The 20,631-nt window shown below is 43.3% G+C and overlaps 1 protein-coding gene across 2 annotated transcripts; it reads left to right on the forward strand.

The window, feature by feature from the left end:
* The first annotated feature begins 1,857 nt into the window (after positions 1–1,857).
* Positions 1,858–20,050, forward strand: SERPINB10 (serpin family B member 10). Of its 2 annotated transcripts, none has more exons than XM_036245466.1 (9): positions 1,858–1,946; positions 2,726–2,764; positions 6,116–6,292; positions 9,021–9,086; positions 10,438–10,575; positions 11,788–11,905; positions 15,313–15,455; positions 17,054–17,209; positions 19,207–20,050. In XM_036245466.1, the coding sequence occupies exons 1-9, from the start codon at positions 1,893–1,895 to the stop codon at positions 19,609–19,611; spliced, it is 1,296 nt and encodes a 431-aa protein (XP_036101359.1). In that variant the 5' UTR covers positions 1,858–1,892; the 3' UTR covers positions 19,612–20,050. The 2 variants fall into 2 exon arrangements, with proteins under 2 accessions (XP_036101359.1, XP_036101360.1); XM_036245467.1 differs by lacking the exon at positions 1,858–1,946 and adding an exon at positions 2,436–2,614.
* The last annotated feature ends 581 nt before the right edge of the window (positions 20,051–20,631 follow it).

Genomic DNA, 20,631 nt, shown 5'->3' on the forward strand with positions numbered 1-20,631 from the left:
GGAAATAATGCTTTTCTCATAGGGTTGCTATGATGGTTAAATGAATTCATGCATAACCAGCAATTAAAAGAATCCTTGGCATATCCAGTATTTAAAAATACTAATGATTATGATTATTACCTTTGTAAATAATAAGCTGTCTCTGGTTTTAATTACTTAGTGCTAGCTGGTCAAACATAGAATCCCAGAAAGTTATTCAGTTAAATTTTTGAAGGCTTGAATTATGATTTATTTTCTCTAAGACATTCCTGAAATTAGGGGTTCTTACTTCATGCATCCTTCTACTCACTTTTAGATTCATTTTGCAATGTACTTCCATAATTCATTCAGTGAGGCAGTAAGTAGTAGCTTTTTGAACTGTTGTGAGTCTTAAGTTATCCATATTCTACGCTCATTGTTGAGTTAGAGTATGAGTGAAGAATTCTAGGTTCAAGCACTTTTCAGTACTTGAAGGGTCTGATTTTATTATCTCTTGGTACCAAAGTTGCTGATGGGAAAGTTGATGTCAAGATCAATCTTGTTCCTTGTAGTTCTAAAAATTCTCTTTTTGTCTTTGATAATGGTCTTGAAGTTTGACTGCATTGAGTACTTTAAAAAATGTTTTAAAAAAATTAATCTTGTTCATAAGCAGCTTTATTCCATTTGCAAACTTGCATCTTGCTTCGGGGATGGGGAACCCTCAGCTATTGCTATGAACTTAACGTTTGTGCCCACTACCGTGTATATGTTGAAATTCTAATTTCCAATGTTATGGTATTTGAAGGTGGGGCATGTGGGAGTTAGGTTCAGGTTAGGTCATGAGGGGAGATTCCTTATGATGTAATTAGTGCCCTTATAAGTAGATGAAGGGAACCGAGCTTCCTCTCGCTCCCAGGTGAGGATACAGGGAGGAGACAGCGTCTGTGAACCAAGAAGAGAGCTCTCACCAAGAGCTCAACCATGATCTCAGACTCCTGTGCTCCAGAATTGTCAGAAATACATACTTGTTGCTTAAGCCTTCTAGTCAATGGTATTCTGTTATATCAACTCAAACGCAATAAGACAGCTATTATTCTGTTAATCGTCTCTTCCCCACTCTATCTACTTTCTTTTAATGGACTCTTATTAGAACAATATTGATTCACCTGGAGTTCTTCTGTTTTTTATTATTTTGCATACCTAATAAGTTCATGTTGTCTAAACATAAAGTATCATATAAAGGCTAGAACAAAAACCCTCCCTCCCACTCCTCTTCTCCATTCCTTCAGTTTCTCTCCCTCAATCCCCCCAGTAATATTTGCACATATTGCTAAATATATGTAGGGTAGGCCATAAATAACAACAACAAACAAACAAAATTATGCTAATATTATACTGTTAACTTAGAATACTATTAACCTCTTCCCTCATTGCCAAAGCAGGCATCAAAATAATGCACAACCATGTTTTCTATTTTCTTTTTTGATGTAGATATCTATTTGTAAGAATTTTAATCAAGAGGTTAAGTGGGAAAGGAATCTGGAGAAGGCTTTAGGGGAAAATAAATAAAACGTAGTCTGTGACTTGAAAGATGAAACCCTTTCTTGGCTCGTTCAGCAGCATCTGCATCGATGCATTTAATGCACACTTACTAGAGTGTCTTCATGCTGTGCAGAGAGGCAGTCCAAGTCACTCTGGTGGACTGCTGTCTGTCACGGTGGACAGTCCCTCTATCTAGAGGCTCCATATGATACTTGCAGCTAATAATAGTCTGGAGGCATCCGTGGATAGTAGTATCTGCTCAGCACGTGTCACGCAGACATCGCAGAATTTCCTGCCACAAGTCACCGTCCCTGGTGAAATCCAGAGGAACAGTCTATTCTAGGTTCCACACTAACATTCAAATATTACTCCTCGCCAGTTTACCAGAACTTATGTATGTCCCTAAGCAGAGAAAAAGAAAAACTGCATGCAGGGGAACATACCAGGTACGTCCTAAACACAGAGACTCCTCCTTTCCCTCCATCTCTTCTGGATTGTTCCTCCTGCCTACCTCTCCTTCACGCTCCCCTCCGTTCCTCCAGGCAAGCCATGTTGTGATGGAAACTGAAACAAGGAGCTATTCCCTTCCTTCTAATAAAGACGGTGGAGGAGCGAGGAGAACATTTACAGGGAGAAACACAAGGGAACCAGAAAGTGACGAAGCAACATCAGGCTCAGTAACTGTGTCTACCGCCCGGACCCAGACCCCTTGTCCCTGGGCCGGGGGATGGACATCTCACTCTTTATAGTTATTCTCGGGTTTCTACACTATGGCAGATGGGAAGAGGAGCTTTCTCAGTAAATACTCCATCAATAATATTTTAATGTTGTCGCTCATTGTTATCCCAGCAATTTGAAGCTTTCTATTTTTTTTATTTTTTATTTTATTTTATTTTTTAAGAAATAGTACTCTGGTTGCTTCCAACTGGCAGACTAGAGTAGAGATTAAGCAAGGGAAGTGTGAGTTATCATTTGTCAGAATTCAGGTCTCCACATGTGAACAGACATGGAAAATGTGGGTAATGAAAGAATTCAGGCAAAACCTTACTCATCCGTCTTTCTGACTTCTGATTTGAGCTTCTGGCCGAGATGAACCAGAGAGGAAGAATGTAAGGTTTGTGAAAGCGAATCAAAGGGGTGGGACTACAAAGAGGGAGGTGTTATCATTTTTTAAAAATTTCTTCCGTTAAAAGTTACTTAACTCAGCCACAATTTCTTACTGTAGGAACGAATTTCCAATTCTGCTCCAGCGGAAGAAAACAAGGTATTGTAAATACTCTTTTGTTTAAAAATGTTTATTTCTGTTCCCTTCTTTGTTGAAGTGCTTAGCTAAATAGCCAAGGATCAAGAGGCCCCGAAACAGAAATAGTATCTAGAACTCCGTTCCCCAAGAATTCTGTGCAAGTCAGGTTGAACCCTGAGCTGACTCAAAGTCTCTACTGGAAAGAGGGCTGCAGGGACGATGGTCTTCATTTCCAAAGAAGTTAGAGAAATCCTTTGACCAGGATTGCGAAACTATGGATGGAGTTTCTGGCAGTCACCTTTCTGGACTGGCTCCCTCTGTATCTGTCAACATAGGCAAAGAGAAATAGAATGCTCCCCGAATAATTGAGCCCAAACCCTTTGCTTGGCAATATGAATTCGAGCCGAGTCATTACGTGTGGAACTAACGATTTGACTCTCTCCCCCCCGTCCCCACCAGCATCCTGTCCTGGCCACCACCCCCTGAGCCGTTAGCTTTCTTCTGTTTCATGGAACGTCTAAGCCCCTACCCCACCCCACTTACATTAGGTGCTCATCATACAACACCCTGAGCTCTTACTCCCCTCAGAAAACGGCATTAGGTGAACAGAGGCAGGCTGGGGGGCTGGGGAGATGTCCTTCTGATCGGCGCAACCCCACGAAGTAGACGAAATCACCGCCAGGATCATCAGGAAGTCAAGGGACTTCACCATCCTCTTACGGATCAGGGCACGGGACTCCTTCCCACGCCCTCCTCTTCATCTCCTTTGCGCCTGCCTCCTGTTTGTCCTGCCTCATAGCCCAGTTCCTCCCTTTTACCGTTGCAGTCTTAGCGATGATGAGAGGCAGTGACAAAAGCCATTGCGTCCAGGGTCCAGAGAAGACTGTAGTTGTGATGCCACCAGGGAGCAGGCTGGTCGGCCCCTTTAACCTCGCGGGGCCCGAGAGTCCGACTAAATGCGGCAGATGGAGTCGAGGGCTCCGAGGCTCTTTCCAGTTCTGAAGTGCAGGGTGTGTGTCCCCAACGAGACATCCTGACGACAGAAACACCGTTCTCTTACTTGCATAGATCTCCAGCCTCTCCCCTAAGCCCCTTACAGATGAAGCAAAAGGGCATTTCACTCTGAAAATGGCACAGTAGGGTTCTCATCTAGAGATTTGTAGTCTTTTCTGAAAAAGAAAAAAAAATCATTGTTCAATCTTTATACGGACAAATGATTTCCCGTAAAATCACATCCTAAAATTTTGCATCCTTCAGAAAGCATTCTCTGTTGTTGGGTTACGTTTCACTAATGGCCGCTTAGCACTTCTGTAAATTTCTTTAAAAATATAAATAAGTAAAAGGTGTTTTCCTGCTATATCTGAGCTAATATATCTGGGCCACATCTGATTTATTAATAATGATATTAATGAAAGAACTCATGAAACAGAAGATAACTGGATATTAACTTTCCGCAAGAAATTAGCTCTTTCATTAGAGAGAATTGTTGGTTTCAGGAATGTGTTCTAAGCAACTAAATTCTAGAATAATCACAGGTAAAAAGCTAAAACATCCCAGACTGTAAAATAGTACTTTCTCCTCTTCTCTCTTCGTGGTAAGTATGGTGTAGCCAACCAGCCAACCAGCCAACCAGCCAACCAGCCAACCATCTTCCATATGAATGTAACTCATGAGCTGTAAAAGGAGAAAATGTGACATACAGGCAGCAAACAAAGCTTTATGTGAATGACTGTTTATCCTAAAGGTAAGAGGGCGGCTGTTTCCAAGTTGGCATTAGATCTGACAAGGGAAAAACTCAGGCAAGTTTCTAACATTCGATGAGGGTGTCAGGTGGTGTTTTTTCTTTAACAGACAGTGTCGGCCTAGGATTAGCATCAGCTTCTGGGAGAGGCAGGGGCTGCACGCGGGTGTGGTTTAGAGGCTGAGAAGCGTTTTGTTGTGTGAGAGACTGCAGGTAGGAGGGACTTCAACAGTATCACCTGACGCCAGGCCCGCTGAAACCAGGGCTCTGTCTCCACATGCCCCCCTTGATCCAGCTGTCTGGGGAGAGCACACCAGCCCTTCCCAGGTTCTCATTCTGAGTTCTCCGTGGGCCGGGTGGTGACAGTGCAGGGCTCAGTTCCCGACGGCATTAACACGCGGGGCACGGGCTAGGCCCAGCGACTTGGTGGAGTTCTAGTCATTTTACCAGGTTGAAAAATTATTCAGCTATAAAATGACAGTAAATTTAGCTATTTTGAAAAATAGGGACCTGGTCAGAAAAGACTTAAATTCAAATGTCAGGATAACTAAAGGTGATATTTAGAAGCTGAATATAATATCAGAGAGAGAGAGAGAGAGAGAGAGAGAGATAGAGAGAGAGAGAGAGAGAGAGAGAGAGAGAACACGAACCTGAGTCTCCTTTGTTCAAGGAGAACCCTTTCAGAGGGTCTCAAGTAAGTGAGAATAAAAGCAAAAAACCCTTGATTTCTTTACTTCTCTCCAAGCACTTCCCACTAAATCGTGCATGATTTCAAGTTTAAGCAGACAAACAACGGTGGCTAGAGCCCAGAAGGAGTGTGAAAAGTGAGTGTTGATACGCGCCCCGTTCGCAAAGGGCTGAGCAGGTGCTGTGAGTGTTCAGCGCAGCGTAAGAACATTTCGCTCTGGAGCAACGTCCCCGGAGTTGGAAAGCCGAACCCCAGGCAGACAGAGCAGCCGTGTGACCAGTGTCAGGGATGTGGCCAGAGCTGTGTGTGGGACCTTGCTCCCGAGCACCCCAAGGTCAGGACAAGCTTTCAGGGGAAAAGAGCAACTTGGGCCGAGTGGATTTCAATAGAATAAAGAAGAAGAAAGGCATTTCAGAAGCTAGGAATATCATATATAAAGGTATAAAGCAACAAATAAGGTGAAAAATATAAAAATGTGCATGAAGACTGAGGGAGAAGAGAACCCAGTGGCAAAGCTGCATCCTTGTTTCTTGTTACTGTGTGAAGTCAGCAGTCATGAGTGTACCGAAAAGATGCTCTGGCTGAGAGGGGACCTGGTTCCACCCCACCCTTACCGTGAGGGTCCCCGCTGGGAGCCTCCGCCCGATCAGAACCAATTGTGCTCCGACTGCGCTCCGACTGCGTCAGCGCTACAATGTGAGGCAATTCTCCTCCCGACGTCAGGCTTCCAATATGTGAAATAATAATGTTGGTTTAAACGTTTTTAAAGCCCCTAAGTCCAGGCAGATCTCATGAATATAAATTGGACAATACATATTTGTCATTTCACTGAAGGATAATTAAAAAGTAATATATAAACTAACAAATTATTTTACAAAAGTAAAACGAACGAAAAGGATTATTAACATGTTCTCTCTCTCTCTCTCGTCTTTATTTTTCTTAGGTTTTCCCAATGGATTCTCTAACAAAATCAATCAACCGTTTTGCCCTGGAATTTAGCAGAAAAATAGCTGAATCTTCTGAGGGCAAAAATATTTTCTTTTCTCCCTGGGGCATCTCAGCCTCCTTGGCCATGGTGTGTTTGGGGACCAGAGGGAACACTGCTTCCCAAATAGCCCAGGTGAGTGGCGAAGCTTAGCACCCTCTGTCGCCTTGAGACCGAATGCCGTCTTTACCTTTTAGCTTCATTTTTCTCTGAAATTCCAAATAGCTCACATTTTATAACCATATCCTCCAAAACTAAAGATGCACTTTAAAAAGTTTTCTAGCCCTGGCCGGTTTGGCTCAGCGGTTAGAGCGTCGGCCTGCGGTCCAGAGAGACCCGGTTCGGTTCCCGCTAAGGGCATGTACTTCGGTTGCAGTTTGTCCCCGGCCCTGGTTGGGTTGCGTGGGTGGCAACCACTCGATGTGTCCCTTTCACGTCAATGTTTCTCTCTCTCTCCTACTCTATCTGTCCAAAAAATGGAAAAATGTCCTCGGGTGAGGATTAAAAAAAAAAAATTTTCTAGACCATAAAAAGAAGCCTGGGAAAGTAAGTCGATTCGCTGGGGAAACCATTTAAGAACCTGTGTTCTCTAGCAAAATCATACAGAGATGATGAGCTCATCAAGTCTGATTCAACATCAAAAATAATTTTATTTGGATTATCGAGACATTTCAAGAAGTTGTGGCTCAACTTTAAAGAGTAGAATTAGTATGTTTTAAATTTCAGAAGAACTTTTTTTTTTTGGTATGTGCCCCTAGCGGGAACTGAACCCAGGACTCTCTGGTGCGCAGGCCAACGCTCCAACCGCTGAGCCAAAACGGCCAGGGAAGAAGAATTTTCCTGAAAACACAAATAGAAAAATCAAGTGAATGCTCTTCCTTGTACTTTGCTTGTTTCTTTTTTCAACCCCTGTTTGGCTGGATGAATATAAAAAGCCCATTAGGACCATGAAAATGCAAAACAATATTATTCTATCAGCAATTACTGGTTTGCTGTAATCATCCTCAAAATGGCGTGTTTATGTGTGTATGTGTAACCATAAAGTACTTAATAAAATAACCACACACCTGTGTGTATGTATGAATGTGTAAACTCATACATATATGTGTGTGTATGTTTTATTATTTTGTATTTTTTTTAACTGATTTAAGAGAGAGAGAGAGAGAGAGAGAGAGAGAGAGAGAGAGAAACATTGATGAGCTCTGGCTGGTTTGGCTCAGCAGTTAGAGCATCTGCCTGTGGTCCAGAGAGACCCGGGTTCGGTTCCCGCTAAGGGCACGTACCTCGGTTGCAGTTTGTCCCCGGCCCCGGTTAGGGTTGTGCGGGAGGCAACCACTCGATGTGTCCCTTTCACGTCAATGTTTCTCTCTCTTGCTCCCTCCCACTCTATCTGAACACAAAGAAAAAAATGTCCTCAGGTGAGGAAAAAATAAAAAAAAAGAAAGAAAAACATTGATGAGAGAGAAACATTGATCGGCTGCCTCTTGCATGCCCCTTACTGGGCAATCCTGCAACTTGGGTGTGTGCCCTGACCAGGAATTGAACCAGTGACCTCCTGGTGCATGGGATAACACTCAACCAACTGAGCCACACTGGCCTGGCAGTGAGCACGTTTTAAAGAAATACACAAAAGAGTAAATCCAGCCCTAAGTCATACAACAACGAAAAGACCGAATGACAGAATTCCCACCCAAGAAGGTGTCTTCTGTGCCAAATATGGACAAGGGGACAGCCAGTAATTCTGAGTAAGACAGGCAGAATACATATTCTGTGAGTTTAGGCTTAGGCTATCAGCCGTATTCTTGTAACTCACAAGACACTGTGTGGTTTAGAACAGCATCTTAACCTTGGATGAATTCCAGTTTGGGTCTATTTCCTATAAAGCTCTGGCTGGATTCGTCGCTCGCCCTTGTTTGGTTTGGTATTTATTTAAACATCGACAGCTTCGGTTTGCACCCCCTTCTCCCTATTGCCAGCAGAGCCGGTTCTGCTACCGGGCATAGCACAAGCTTCCGTCTGGCAGAGTTTGCCCCTCACTGAGCTGGGTCCAGGACTGGAGACGGAACTGTCGCCTTGGTTTTGACTGTTGTACAACCCGAGGGAAACAGGGAGCCCACATCCTTCCTGTTAACCTGCAAAGAAAACTCTGGGGTGAAAAGAAAGAATGTGTCCGTATATCAAGTGGTGAAAGACAGTGGGAATGGAACCACTCACCTAGGAAAAACATAAGTAAAAACCCTGCATTTTCCAGATAATTGGGATCGTGGTGACTTTTGCTTAAATTGTTAAATAGTAATCTCAATTGAACACCAGAACAACCATAGATAAAAGTGAAACTTGGGGAACAAGAGAATTTTACCTCAAAGGGCATTCCCAACATCATCCTAAATGTCCTATTAAAAGTACAAAAATTAAAAGCAACTTAAATTAGACTTTAAAAAAATGTATTTAGCCTGGCTGGTGTGGCTCAGTGGTTGAGTGTTGACACACGCACCAAGAGGTCTCTGGTTTGATTCCTGGTCAGGGCACATGCCCAGGTTGTGGGCCCAATACCCAGTGGGGGGCATGCAGGAGGCAGCCAGTCAATGTTATCTCTCATCAATGTTTCTATCTCTCTCTCCCTCTCCCTTCCTCTCTCTCTCAAATCAATAAAAAAAAATTTTTTTTAAATTTATTTAAAAGTAACTCTTGAATTATTATACTAGTTTAGCCAACATACAATTAAATCAAATCAGAGCCCCCTTGGTTCATTAATTATATGTTCTATAGCTACAGGAATGACTGACATATTTATCAAGGTGTGTTTCATATAATTATGTCTCTGCATAGAGCACTCAAGTATTCTCTTTTTATTAAATTACAGGTGCTTCAATTTGATAGAGATCAGGACATGATGTCTTGTCCTGAAAGTAAAAAGAAAAGGAAAGAGGTATGTTTTACATTTTAATATCCATTTGATGATGAAAGAGAAACCCCTTTTAGTACTTGCATGTTAGTGGCTAATTTAAGCAACTTCACCGAGTAAATATTCTTAGCAATGTATATTGAAATTATAAGAAAAAAAGTTTTATAATACAAAATGTCTACACTTTTTGGAAGGGTCATATATATATATTTTTTCTGTTTTGTTATCTGTCTTTTTTTTTAAAATTAATTTTTGTTACAGATGTTTCTCCTTTTCCCCCCACTGATTCTCCCCTCCTCCTCCCTCCCTGCCCTTTCCCCAGTTTGTTGTCCATGTCCACTGTTCATGCACACATGCATATAAGTTCTGTGGTTTATCTCCCCCCACCACCCCCCACTTTAGGGGATTGTCAGTCTGTACCCCACTTCCGCGTCTCTGGGACTACCCCATTCCTCAGACTGTTATGTTCATTATATTCCACAAATAAGTGAGATCATATGAAACTTGTCTTTCTCTGTTTGGCTTGTTTCACTTAGGATGATACTTTCAAGGTCCCTCCATGTAGTCTCAAAGGATAAGAGATCTTTCTTTCTTACAGCTGCGTAGTACTCCATTGTGTATATGTACCACAGCTTTTTGATCCATTCATCTACTGATGGACACTTGGGCTGTTTCCAGATCTTAGCGATTGTAAATAGTGCTGCTACAAACATGGGGTACATATATTCTTTCTGATTGGTGTTTCAGGCTTCTTAGGGTATATTCCTAGAAGTGGGATCACTGGGTCAAATGGAAGATCAATTTTTAATTTTTTGAGGTAACACCATATTGTTTTCCATAGTGGCTGCACCAGTCTGCATTCCCACCAGCAGTGCACTAGAGTCCCCTTTTCTCCACACCCTCGCCAACACTTGTTGTTTGATGATTTGTTGATGGCGGCCATTCTGACAGGTGTGAGGTGATACCTCATTGTTGTTTTAATTTGCATCTCTCTAATGATTAGTGATTATGAGCATTTCTTCATATGTTTCTTAGCCATTTGTATGTCCTGTTTGGAGAGGTGTCTATTTAGTTCCTCTGGGAAGGGTCATATTTTTTAAACCTTATCTCTTTTCCTCTGTTGTCTCCCCTTCAAAACTACTCTACTTTCAAAATTGTTCCTGCTTTTGCAAATCAATGTGAAGAAAACGATGCCCTAGATTATGTTTATGTTTTTTTGTTTTTTGCACGGACAGCGTTAGAGGGAAAATTGGATCTTCCCTGGAACTGATTTTAGCTTTTGTTCACAATACACCAATCATCTCATTTAGGTTGTTCTTATGTGTGGGCAGCTCTTGGCAGTGTTTTTATTTGACGAATCCATTTTCTTTTAAAGGATTTCAACTTGGGGAAGGTTGAAGAAATATGTTTGGATTTCCAGAAACTCATCTCTGAAATCAACAACCCCAGCAATGCCTATGTACTTAAAACAGCCAATGGGCTATATGCAGAGAAAACTTATCCATTTCAAAATGTAAGTACAACGACGTTATTTAAAGCTGAGGGGCAAGAAAGAGCCAGGTGAGACCAACCAATGAATCTTTGTTCATTTCTCTAGGGATCCCAGGTACAACCTTCATATGGTCAGCATTTCTGATAAACAATCACTTAGACCAACCAATAAGTGTCTGATTGTGAAGAAAACGATAATAGGTCTCAAATCAGGTCTAGCAATCAGATCTTCATCCTAAGTAACATATAAACGTGGTTTCACGGGAAATGGAACAAAACGTGCAGGGTGTAAACAGGGTAATGGTGCAGAGGGTGGTGTCGGCATAGCAGTGTGCCTGGAGACTGTGTACGAGAGCAAAGCTGACATTAGAATCAGATGAGTCTTTCCCCATCATGCCTTTTGAGACTTTGAAAAGACTCTTAACATGGAAGAATATCAACTTCACCCCTTCTCCGATGGTCAGAACCCTCAGTGCAGACCATGACTTTATCCCCAATTCAGACTCCGGGGCTCCTCAGAGGGGTCCCCCCAGAGCCAAGACAAGCATTTGCCTTTCTTTTTTTTTTTTTATCCTCACCCGAGGACATTTTTCCATTTTTTGTTCAGGTAGAGTGGGAGGGAGAGAGAGGAACAGAGAGAGAGAGAGAGAGAAACATCGACGTGAAAGGAACACATCGAGTGGCTGCCACCCGCACAACCGACCAGGGCCGGGGACAAACTGCAACCGAGGTGCATGCCCTTAGCGGGAACCGAACCCGGGCCTCTCAGGACTGCAGGTCGACGCACTAACCGCTGAGCCAAACCTGCCAGGGCGCATTTGCCTTTCTCATATTTGTCTATGGCAGCTTAGGGCACATCTCAGAAAGGAGCAGGAGGACACCGGTGTCCAGTGGGCAGAGGCAAGGGCAATGGATAGAGTGGAGGGGCAGTAATAGACACAATAAAGCTCTCTTGAGATGCCAAGCAGTGATGTGGTAGCTGCGGGGGTGGGAGGGGCTTCCTTCTAGCAAAGTTTGAAGGTGGGGGATGGGGATGGGGGTGGAGTCTTTGATCAAACAGGAGTGGGGAAGAGAGAAGGGGGCGATGGCTGTGTGTGTGTGTGTGTGTGTGTGTGTGCGTGCGTGCATCTGCGGGCAGTTGTTCCTTTACCTAGTTTTTTGGATAACCTAAAGAAACTTGACTTCTCAGTTCTGAAAAAACTCTACAGAAGAAGATTTTACCTGTATCTTTCAGAAATACTTAGAAGACATGAAAACATGCTTTGGTGCAGAACCACGGTCTGTTAACTTTTTGGGAGCTTCGGACCAAATCAGAAAGGAGATCAACGCTTGGGTTGCAAGCCAGACCGAGGGTAAGCTCCCACCCAGGTGCCCGGCTGAGTGCTCTCTCCAAGCATCGTTGTATTGCGTCGTCCACAGCGCTATTGCCATGAACTCTGTCGCTGCATTTCACCTGCCTGCCTCGCGAGACCCCAGGACCCCAGGACCCCAAGCACAGTAGCTGCCACATTCCAGTCTCAGCTTTGACGCACTACATACAGCAGGCCCGCTCACAGCCGTGGTCTGAGACATTCATGTTCTTTGGCATGAATTGAGGAAGGTGGCAACCGTGAATTCTCAGTTCCTTTTTCACTGAGCTAGTGACTCAAAAGCCACGGTGAGCCAGAGTGAGCATGACACTGACTTGGTGCCGATTTGCAGTCATCCCGTAGCGGGGCGATTTGTTTGGAGTTAGAATTAGCTGGCGTTTACTGAGTACGTGCCCTGTTCCTTTGCACGAGGACCACATGGGATTGTAGAAGGGAATCACGTGGGAGCCACAGCTCACATTCAACATGCAGAGGTGAGAGGGAGAACAGTGAAGGACTGAACTAGACCTCTTGCCTCAGATTTCTAGCCTAGTGGCTAGTATGTTTTCTGGAAGACAGATGGGAACCCTACAGAGAAGGCGGCTGGGAGCAAGCAATCTGCTGATCTGCTATCTCTGCACCCCGCGAAGCCTTTCAGTCTGAGAGGAGACTCGTCATCGGGTGCTGCATAGCTTGGTCCTTGTCATGTGTCCCCAGTATAGACTGACACACTCAAGGAGCATACCTGTCTAGAGGACAGAGCTGTCCAGGAAATCTGGTGGTGACAAATGCGCCATACCTCCACCCTGCCCAATTTGATAGTCACATGTTCTTTCCACGTGTGAATAGAGATGGTTCAAAATGTAGCTCACTCGGCCGAGGAACTGATTTTTAACTGTAGTTCATTTTGATTAATTTAAATATAAGTAGCATTGTGTGTCTGGTGGCTACTGTATTCGACAACATAGAAGATCTGTGTTAGAACTGAACGAACAAATACTTTAAATGATGGAGGAGAGAGGGACCTTCAGAGTATGGTCACTATGTGGCCAAATTACAGGATGGGCACCCTTTGAAAAATTCTCTGCTGTCATGGCACTCACATGAGAGGTCCCCGTCACCCTGCGCATGGTCAGAATCCTTTATGAAGTCTCTGCACCCCTCCAGCTGGCCCTGTGGACTCTATTTCTTAGAAGTGGAAGCTTCACTGAGGGAGAAAGCTGAAATCTTTCTGTATGTTCTTTTACGTATTGCACACAAACATCTACTACTGGGGGGCTATTCAGCAGCAAGTTAAATGAAGAATTGATTAGCCAGGCTGGTGTGGCTCAGTGGATTGAGCATTGTCCCATGGACTGAGAAGTCCTGGTTCGATTCCCAGTCAGGGCACATGCCTGGGTTGCAGGCTTAATCCCCAGTACGGGGTGTGCAGGAGGCAGCAGATGGAGGTTTCTATCTCTCTCTCCCTTCCTCACTCTCTAAAAAATCAATGGAAAAAATTTTTTTCTTTTTTGTAATTGATTCTAGAGAGAGGAAGGGAGAGGGAGAGATAGCAACATTGATGAGAGAGAACATTGATTGGCCGCCTTCTGCATGCCCCCCACTGGGGATTTGGCCCACAACCTGGGCATGTGCCCTGACTGGGAATCGAACCGGTGACTTCTTGGTGCATGGGTCGACGCTCAACCACTGAGCCACACCAGCCAGGCTAAAGACATTTATTTTATTTTTTTTAAAGAATTGATCAGCTATTCAGGAACTTTGACTTCGTTGTGTTCTTTTGGAAAAGTTGCTAGAAACTCTTTGGCCTCACCAAGTTCTGTCTGAACCACTTGAAAGAAGCCTCTTTTCTTAGCCCTTCGAACGGGTCCTTTTCCTTTTGCAAATAGCCGTATGGACTACTGGGTCACCCACAGTATCCAGTCAGACTCTCAAAGATAATGCCAGTCACACGGCTCCTAGCAAGCGAGAGCTCGGGGAAGGTTACTGTGTACTATTTGTAATCTCAGAATCTGTCACATGCTTGGCATGCTGGACCCAGTGTCACAGTAAGAGTGCGGGACTTCACTTGAGTATCTGCGGAGACAATGCCCTGTTCATTACCTAAAGCTCCCCAGGACGCCTGCAGCGAGTGGCCAGTGGGTGGCGCTTTAATTCCCACGAAGTTAGTAAAACATTTCTAGAAGAGTCGGTTTGCTCTGCGTTACTCTGAAGTTGTCTGTAAGTACATTTTGCACACCCCTGTCAAATAAATTAACAACACGGCTGTGTATTCAAGAGGCTACGCTCCTTGAAATCACAGGAACCCCGAAAACAAGGCGATAAGGCTGAAATCAACTGGATCTCAACCAACTCGAGAGCAACCTGTGTAAACCTCAATGTCTGATGTGTTCTTTGTTTGCGTCTACAACTCTATCAAATGGTAGAATAATTCATCTAGAATGACTCCGAGCTTTAAAAACAATAAAACGTCTGTGCAAAGAACGTATTTAAGACATGACACAGAATGACTCTCCATGTTGAATCATTAAGGACATTTCAAATTAAGTTTAATATACTGTCTTTAATCAGACAGAAAAACAAATATGAACATGTTTCAGGAAGGTTTCACATCAGCCTTGAAAGCCACATTTAAATTTAAGTTCTAAAAGCAAGAAGTCTGTTTCATGGGGGGAGGGTGTTGGTTTTGTTTTGTGCTGAGTAGACATGTTGAAGCTACACCTCAGACCTACTGGAATCTCTAGAAACTCTGCCTTTGGAACTTTTAAGTAAAGCCGCACAGTGTTTGTGAGACCCCCCGGTAGCAGTTGAGGGGTGTGGGGGCCTGTAGCTGGGGCTCCCAAGAGCTGGTTCATAACGCTTCAGGGGTTAGGACTTGACATATCTTTTTTGGAGGATACACTTCAGCCCACAACAGTAATATTCTCACAAAAATGCATAGCCCAAATATTACCTGGAGGAAACATCAAACACATCTGAACTGAGAATTGATGGACGTTCTTCCAACACTTTTCCGAAAGTGTCAAGGTCATGGAAGACAAAATTTGATGAGAAACCGTCTCAGATTAAAGAGGACTAGGAAGGAGGGGGTGGTGGGGTGGAAGAGGTCACAAAGGGGACAAAAGGTGATGGAAAAAATAGGTTAAATTGAAGAGAGGTAGAAAAAGAAATGACAATTAAATGCACCTTGAGATCTTGGATTAATTTTGGGTCCGGAAAAAAAAGTTATTGGAACAGCTGATCAAATTTGAATACGATTTGTGAATAGTATTCTGTCAATGCGAACTTCCTGGTTTGGATTCTTAGTGGATATCTCACTTAACAGTATTTCAGGATTATCATTTTTGTAAGTGCGGCCTGTCATCAGGATATAACTATACTATTTGAAACCTGTACTTTTGCTCTTGCAGGGAAAATCGTGAATCTCCTACCTGATGATGCTGTAGATGCTACGACCAGAATGGTTCTGGTGAACGCCCTTTACTTTAAGGGGCTCTGGGAACATCAGTTCTCAGTCCAAAACACCGCCGAAAAGCCTTTCAGAATAAGTAAGGTAGGAACCTTTTAACAGTCAGCATGGATTTTCACACGGTATCGCAAAGGGAATTCTCTTTTAAATCCACCTTTCTTTGTAAATATATGTTCTTATAAAGGATGGGTCTTACTAGGGCGCGGATGGCCCAGGTGGAAGCCCCGATTCCTCCCACTTTGAAATTCCCTTTGCATTGTTTTTCTCTTGAAATAGGCTATTTGTCTATTTTATCACCCACAACTAAGCTAGAGAAGGTAGGGTAGGTATTATATTTATTTCCCAAGTGGGAAATACAGTGTGGTTAAGGGACTAGGATAGAAGTCGACCACACCCAAACCAAAATGTCTTCACTATTGGTTCATTTTGTAACACTAACCCTATACTATCTTCTACCCAAAAAAAGAATACACCTGTGAAATGTCACCTCTTTCATTAAGGTCTCTCTGTGTGAGGACACACACTTGTATTCTTGTGTTTGCACCAGGAACCCATGATGGATACGTCTCACAGAAGCCAAGGGTCGGGCAGTGGCTGGGTCTTGGGATTTATGCAGAAACAAGGATTCAAATGTTGTCAGGATTCGTTCTCTGTCTTTCAAACGGTTTCTCCCATCATTCTTCTCCCAGGCTGAGGTCTAACGTCCTGGTCTTCCCAGTCCGCAGTGGCAGGACCCGGCCACCGCAGCACCTCCTCCGTTCTGCAGACAGAGAGAGCTCATGTCCAGTGCCTAGGAAAGGGACCGAGTGGCCAAAGATTGTTAAAGTTGTTTAGTGCTGGGTGGGTGGCCTCACCCAATGCTGGCGTCCTGTGGATGTGGGTGATAGATCATTCTCAATCAGCGGGATAAGGATGGGGAAGGGTCTGGGCACGCAACCCAGTGGGCTAACTAGAAATGAGCTGGATGCTCACCTTGGTATATTCACCAGGAGTTTTCAGTTGCAAGCGAGAGAGAAGTATTCCAAACTAGCTCCAGTCAAAGGTGAGTCATGTTATTCCTGACTTCTGTAAATAAGAGGCACTGACATGTCCAGGAATAGCGTCTCCAGTCTCAAGACATGATTTCAGTTCTTCTCCTCATCCCTCCCGGCCGCTCTGCGGAGGCATCTATTTTTAAAATCGGGTTGTTTGTTTTATTACCACTGAGTTTTCGAGAGTTCGTTATACATGTAGCACACCGGTCCTTTATCAGATGTGTTCTGCAAATATTTTCTGCTACTCTATTGTTTATCTCTTGATTCCCCTGGAATTTCTATTTTATGATACTGAAATACTTTCTCAAACGTTTGCATTTGAAATACACCTTATTCAGTTTCTGAATCACTGGCACTTACAGAGTTGGCATGAGATTACGTTCTCGTTTAAGTGTTTGGTAGAAGCAGCTTGCTATGATATATACACATTGGCACAATAATGTGAGAGGATGAAACCATATCACCTGTTAATGAAGTCATCCAGGAGAACACATATTTCCAGAAAGTGAGGTCTGGATAGTTTTATTCAGCATTTCAGAGGCTCACCAGTTTTGCCCATGCCCCGGACTCGTGGGGAACCGATGATGATACAGAACACAGGAGTTCGCGGAAAACCCCTCCAGTGACCTTGCTACTTGTTGCCTGCAGACTGCCAGCAAACCAGTGCAAATGATGTCGATGAGAGAAAAGCTTCCCGTTTTTCACATCGAAGAGCCACAAGCCACCGGCCTTCAACTCTACTATGAGAGCCGTGACCTCAGCCTGTTCATCCTGCTGCCAGAAGACATCGGTGGGCTGGGTCAGGTAAGACGTCACCTGTCTGATGTGAAGATGGTCCGGGTGTTCACCTCCATGTGGCACGGCCACCTTGTCCTCTAATTCCTGTAGAGGAAGGCAGCCCCACCCCCCGAGCCCTGGGCACTGCACCTGCTCAGAGTCACTTCGGCTGCACAGAGCTCCGTAAGGATGCTCTCACTGTCCCTTAGAAAGCGTAAGTAGTTGATGGACACATGTAGCATTGGGTAGCCCCCAAACAGCCACATGGACAACAGACACAGATATTCTTTGTCAGTCGCAAAGCTGTGTGGAGTGATCATCACAATCGTTCAGTGGGTCTAGGTTTTTCTTCTCCTTCTGGTGGGACCTACCTAATGGGAGATTAATTTTTTAATCATATGCCTTAATGTAGTGTTAGACACACATTTTTTTTTAAAATCCTCACTAGAGGACACTTTTTGCATTTATCTTCAGATAGAGCAGGAGAGAGAGAGGAAGGAAGAGAGAGAGAGAAACATCAATGTGAGAGAGACACATTGAGTGGTTGCCACCCGCACGACCCCAACCGGGGCCAGGGACAAATTGCAACCCAGGTATGTGCCCTTAGAGGGAACCCAAGACTCTCTGGTCTGTGGGCCGACGCTCTAACCGCTGAGCCAAACCGGCCAGGGCTAGACACACATTTTAAAACATTAAGTTTACTTCCAAAAATTTTAAAATCATTTTTGTCAAGTAAACAGTCTTCAGAAGAAATAATCCATATAAGTACCATCTTCAAGTATTATTTTAATTGTTTATCAACCAAACTGCTACTGAGCCTGATGTAACTTTGGTCAGATGACATTCCTGAGCAATTTGCCTGTCTAAACTGAACAGTGGTTTCTCCAAAGCAGGTGGTCTGTGTTTCTTTGCACAATAACCTAATTTTCCACGAATGCTAGACTTTTTATACTTAGACGTTTCCACGGCCCTACTAGTGCATAGAAAAGATTTCCAATTGCATCACGAAATCTATGAAACTGGAGAGGATGGTAAAAATCAAACCAAGCCACACCCTTACAAGATAAGCCTTTCTTCCTAAGAGTGCTGGTTTCTGAGCTGGAGATATTGTCACATTGTTCATGTGCGTCATTCACAAGTATGTCATTGTCAGCAATACTTGGGTCTAGAAAACTCTCAAAGTAGCAGAAATACATGCTTTGAAACAAACAGCTTCAAAAACTCAGACATTGCTTTTTGTATTTACATGCACATATGTATATGTATATATGCACATATATTTATCATTTAAAACATTTAAATACAAGGAGGACAAAAAGCACCCTCAAAACCACTATGAAGAAAACCACTACTCAGGGATAAATGGTGATAGAAGGAGACTTGACTTGGGGTGGTGAACACACAATACAATATACAGATGATGTGTTTTAAAATTGTACACTAGAAACCTATGTAAGTTTATTAACCAGTGTCACCTCAATAAATTTAGAAAGGTCATTCCTCTTAAGATTTGGAGATTTTCCTTTATTTTTATTTTTTGCATTGTTTTTGATTACTAAATTTATATTATTGTGATTATAGATATTTTATTTTATCTCAGATTTTGTGTTCAAAGAAGTATCTCTCTCACGTTAACAAAACAAATGGTCTTTGTGCCCTGCCACACGACTTATCCTATAGTGTATGCTTTCGTGTAGACGACATGTAAATTACATCAGTTTTGATGTAGTTGCGTGAATTGTTGATGTTTTTCATATTATCTATTGTAGAAGTACTTTCATTATGAATCAGGATCTAATTGTCTTATATCCTGAGAATTATCAATCTTCGATACAAAGATTCCATAGGTCAACCATGTGAAAGATGTCACGATACAGAGAATTTCCATATGCGTGTGTTTTGTTACCCTGGTAAAGGGAGTAGTCATGATTACTCAGCGTGCTCATATAGAGATCTCACTCAGTCAGCACTTCCCAGTCCCCTTCGGAAGCACTGACTCTGTCTCCCTTGGCCCCACCCTGCAGCTGGAGGAGGCCGCCACCTACGAGAAGCTGAGCGCGTGGTCCCACGCGGACATGATGGAGCTGTACGACGTGCAGCTGCATCTTCCCAGGTTCAGGCTGGAAGAGACGTACGATCTCAAGTCAGCCCTGAGAGGCCTGGGGGTGAGCGATGCCTTTAACCAGGGCAAGGCCGATTTCTCAGGAATGTCTGCAGCCAGAAACCTGTTCCTGTCCAATGTTTTCCACCAGTCTTTTGTGGAAGTAAATGAACAAGGTACAGAGGCCGCGGCTGGTACTGGGAGTGAGGTGGGTTTTCGAATCAGACTCCCGTCCATCGAATTCAATGCAGACCACCCTTTCCTCTTCTTCATCCGGCACAACAAGACCAACAGCATCCTCTTCTATGGCAGATTCTGCTCCCCCTGACCTGCTTCTCCGTCATCCAAGCCCATCTTATGATGTGAAAAATTCATCGTAAGATGAAAAAACAGTTACAATAAAAAATATTTGTAGTCTGAATATTTTTCTCATTTGAATATTAGCAAATAAATCTTGAAATAATGCATTCTAGTGATACAGTAATACCTTTATGGCTAGGAGAACGGCAATCTTATTTCTACCATCAAATGTTTTAATGTGATTTTTATTTACATTTCAGAAATACTGTTATTCAATTGAATGCCTCAGAATCCTTGAGCTGTCTGGTCCCTGTATTGTCACTTATATTTTACATGCATCTTGTAGTAAAGAAGAATCTTTAAAAAGGCAATGGATGTATAAATAAATAAGATTTTTTTCAGAAATATAATTTTGAGAGTTCATAAATTACCACTGGAAAATTAAATCCCCCTTTTCTGTTATCTATTTTTAAAGTATTATGTGGACATTAATGGGAAAACTAGTGAAAGCCACATGAAATTTGGAATTTCCTTAACAGCAATGTACCAGCGTTGGCTTCTGAGTTTTGACAAATGTATCATGGTCACCGGAAAGGGACTGGGCCCAGAGCGGGGACAGCCTGAAGTGGATGGGTTCATGACTTTGTGCAGGAAAGATTTCACAACACAAGTCCAGGTGATTTTGAGAGTACGTTTAGGAAAGCTAGGAATAGTGAAACAAAGCAAGGTCTTAGGGTAGAAGATGCAACAGGAGAGAGCCTAGGTAGGGCTGCTTTGACTCTCTACGAACTGCTTGCTGGTAGTCTCACCAGCTGTTATTCTAATTTTATTTAAAACATTTTTTTTTACCCTTTATTGATTTTAGAGAGAAAGGAAGGGAGAGAGAGAAACATCTATGAGAGAGAACATCTATTGGCAGCCTCCTGCATGCCACCCACCCCGGGGATTTGGCCCACAACCTGGGCATGTGCCCTGACCTGAAATTGAACTGGTGACCTCTTGGTGCATGGGTCAATGCTCAACCACTGAGCCACACTGGCTGTGCTGT

Source organism: Molossus molossus, unplaced genomic scaffold (assembly GCF_014108415.1).
Source record: "Molossus molossus isolate mMolMol1 unplaced genomic scaffold, mMolMol1.p scaffold_m16_p_6, whole genome shotgun sequence".
Classification (NCBI taxonomy): domain Eukaryota; kingdom Metazoa; phylum Chordata; class Mammalia; order Chiroptera; family Molossidae; genus Molossus; species Molossus molossus.

Bases quoted from the DNA above. Each gene is read 5' to 3' on its own strand.
- SERPINB10 (XM_036245466.1), top strand. From the start codon at position 1,893: ATGTATGTCCCTAAGCAGAGAAAAAGAAAAACTGCATGCAGGGGAACA. The intron at 2,765-6,115 runs GTATTGTAAATA...TATTTTTCTTAG, and splicing joins CTCCAGCGGAAGAAAACAAG to GTTTTCCCAATGGATTCTCT. The intron at 11,906-15,312 runs GTAAGCTCCCAC...TTGCTCTTGCAG, and splicing joins GGTTGCAAGCCAGACCGAGG to GGAAAATCGTGAATCTCCTA.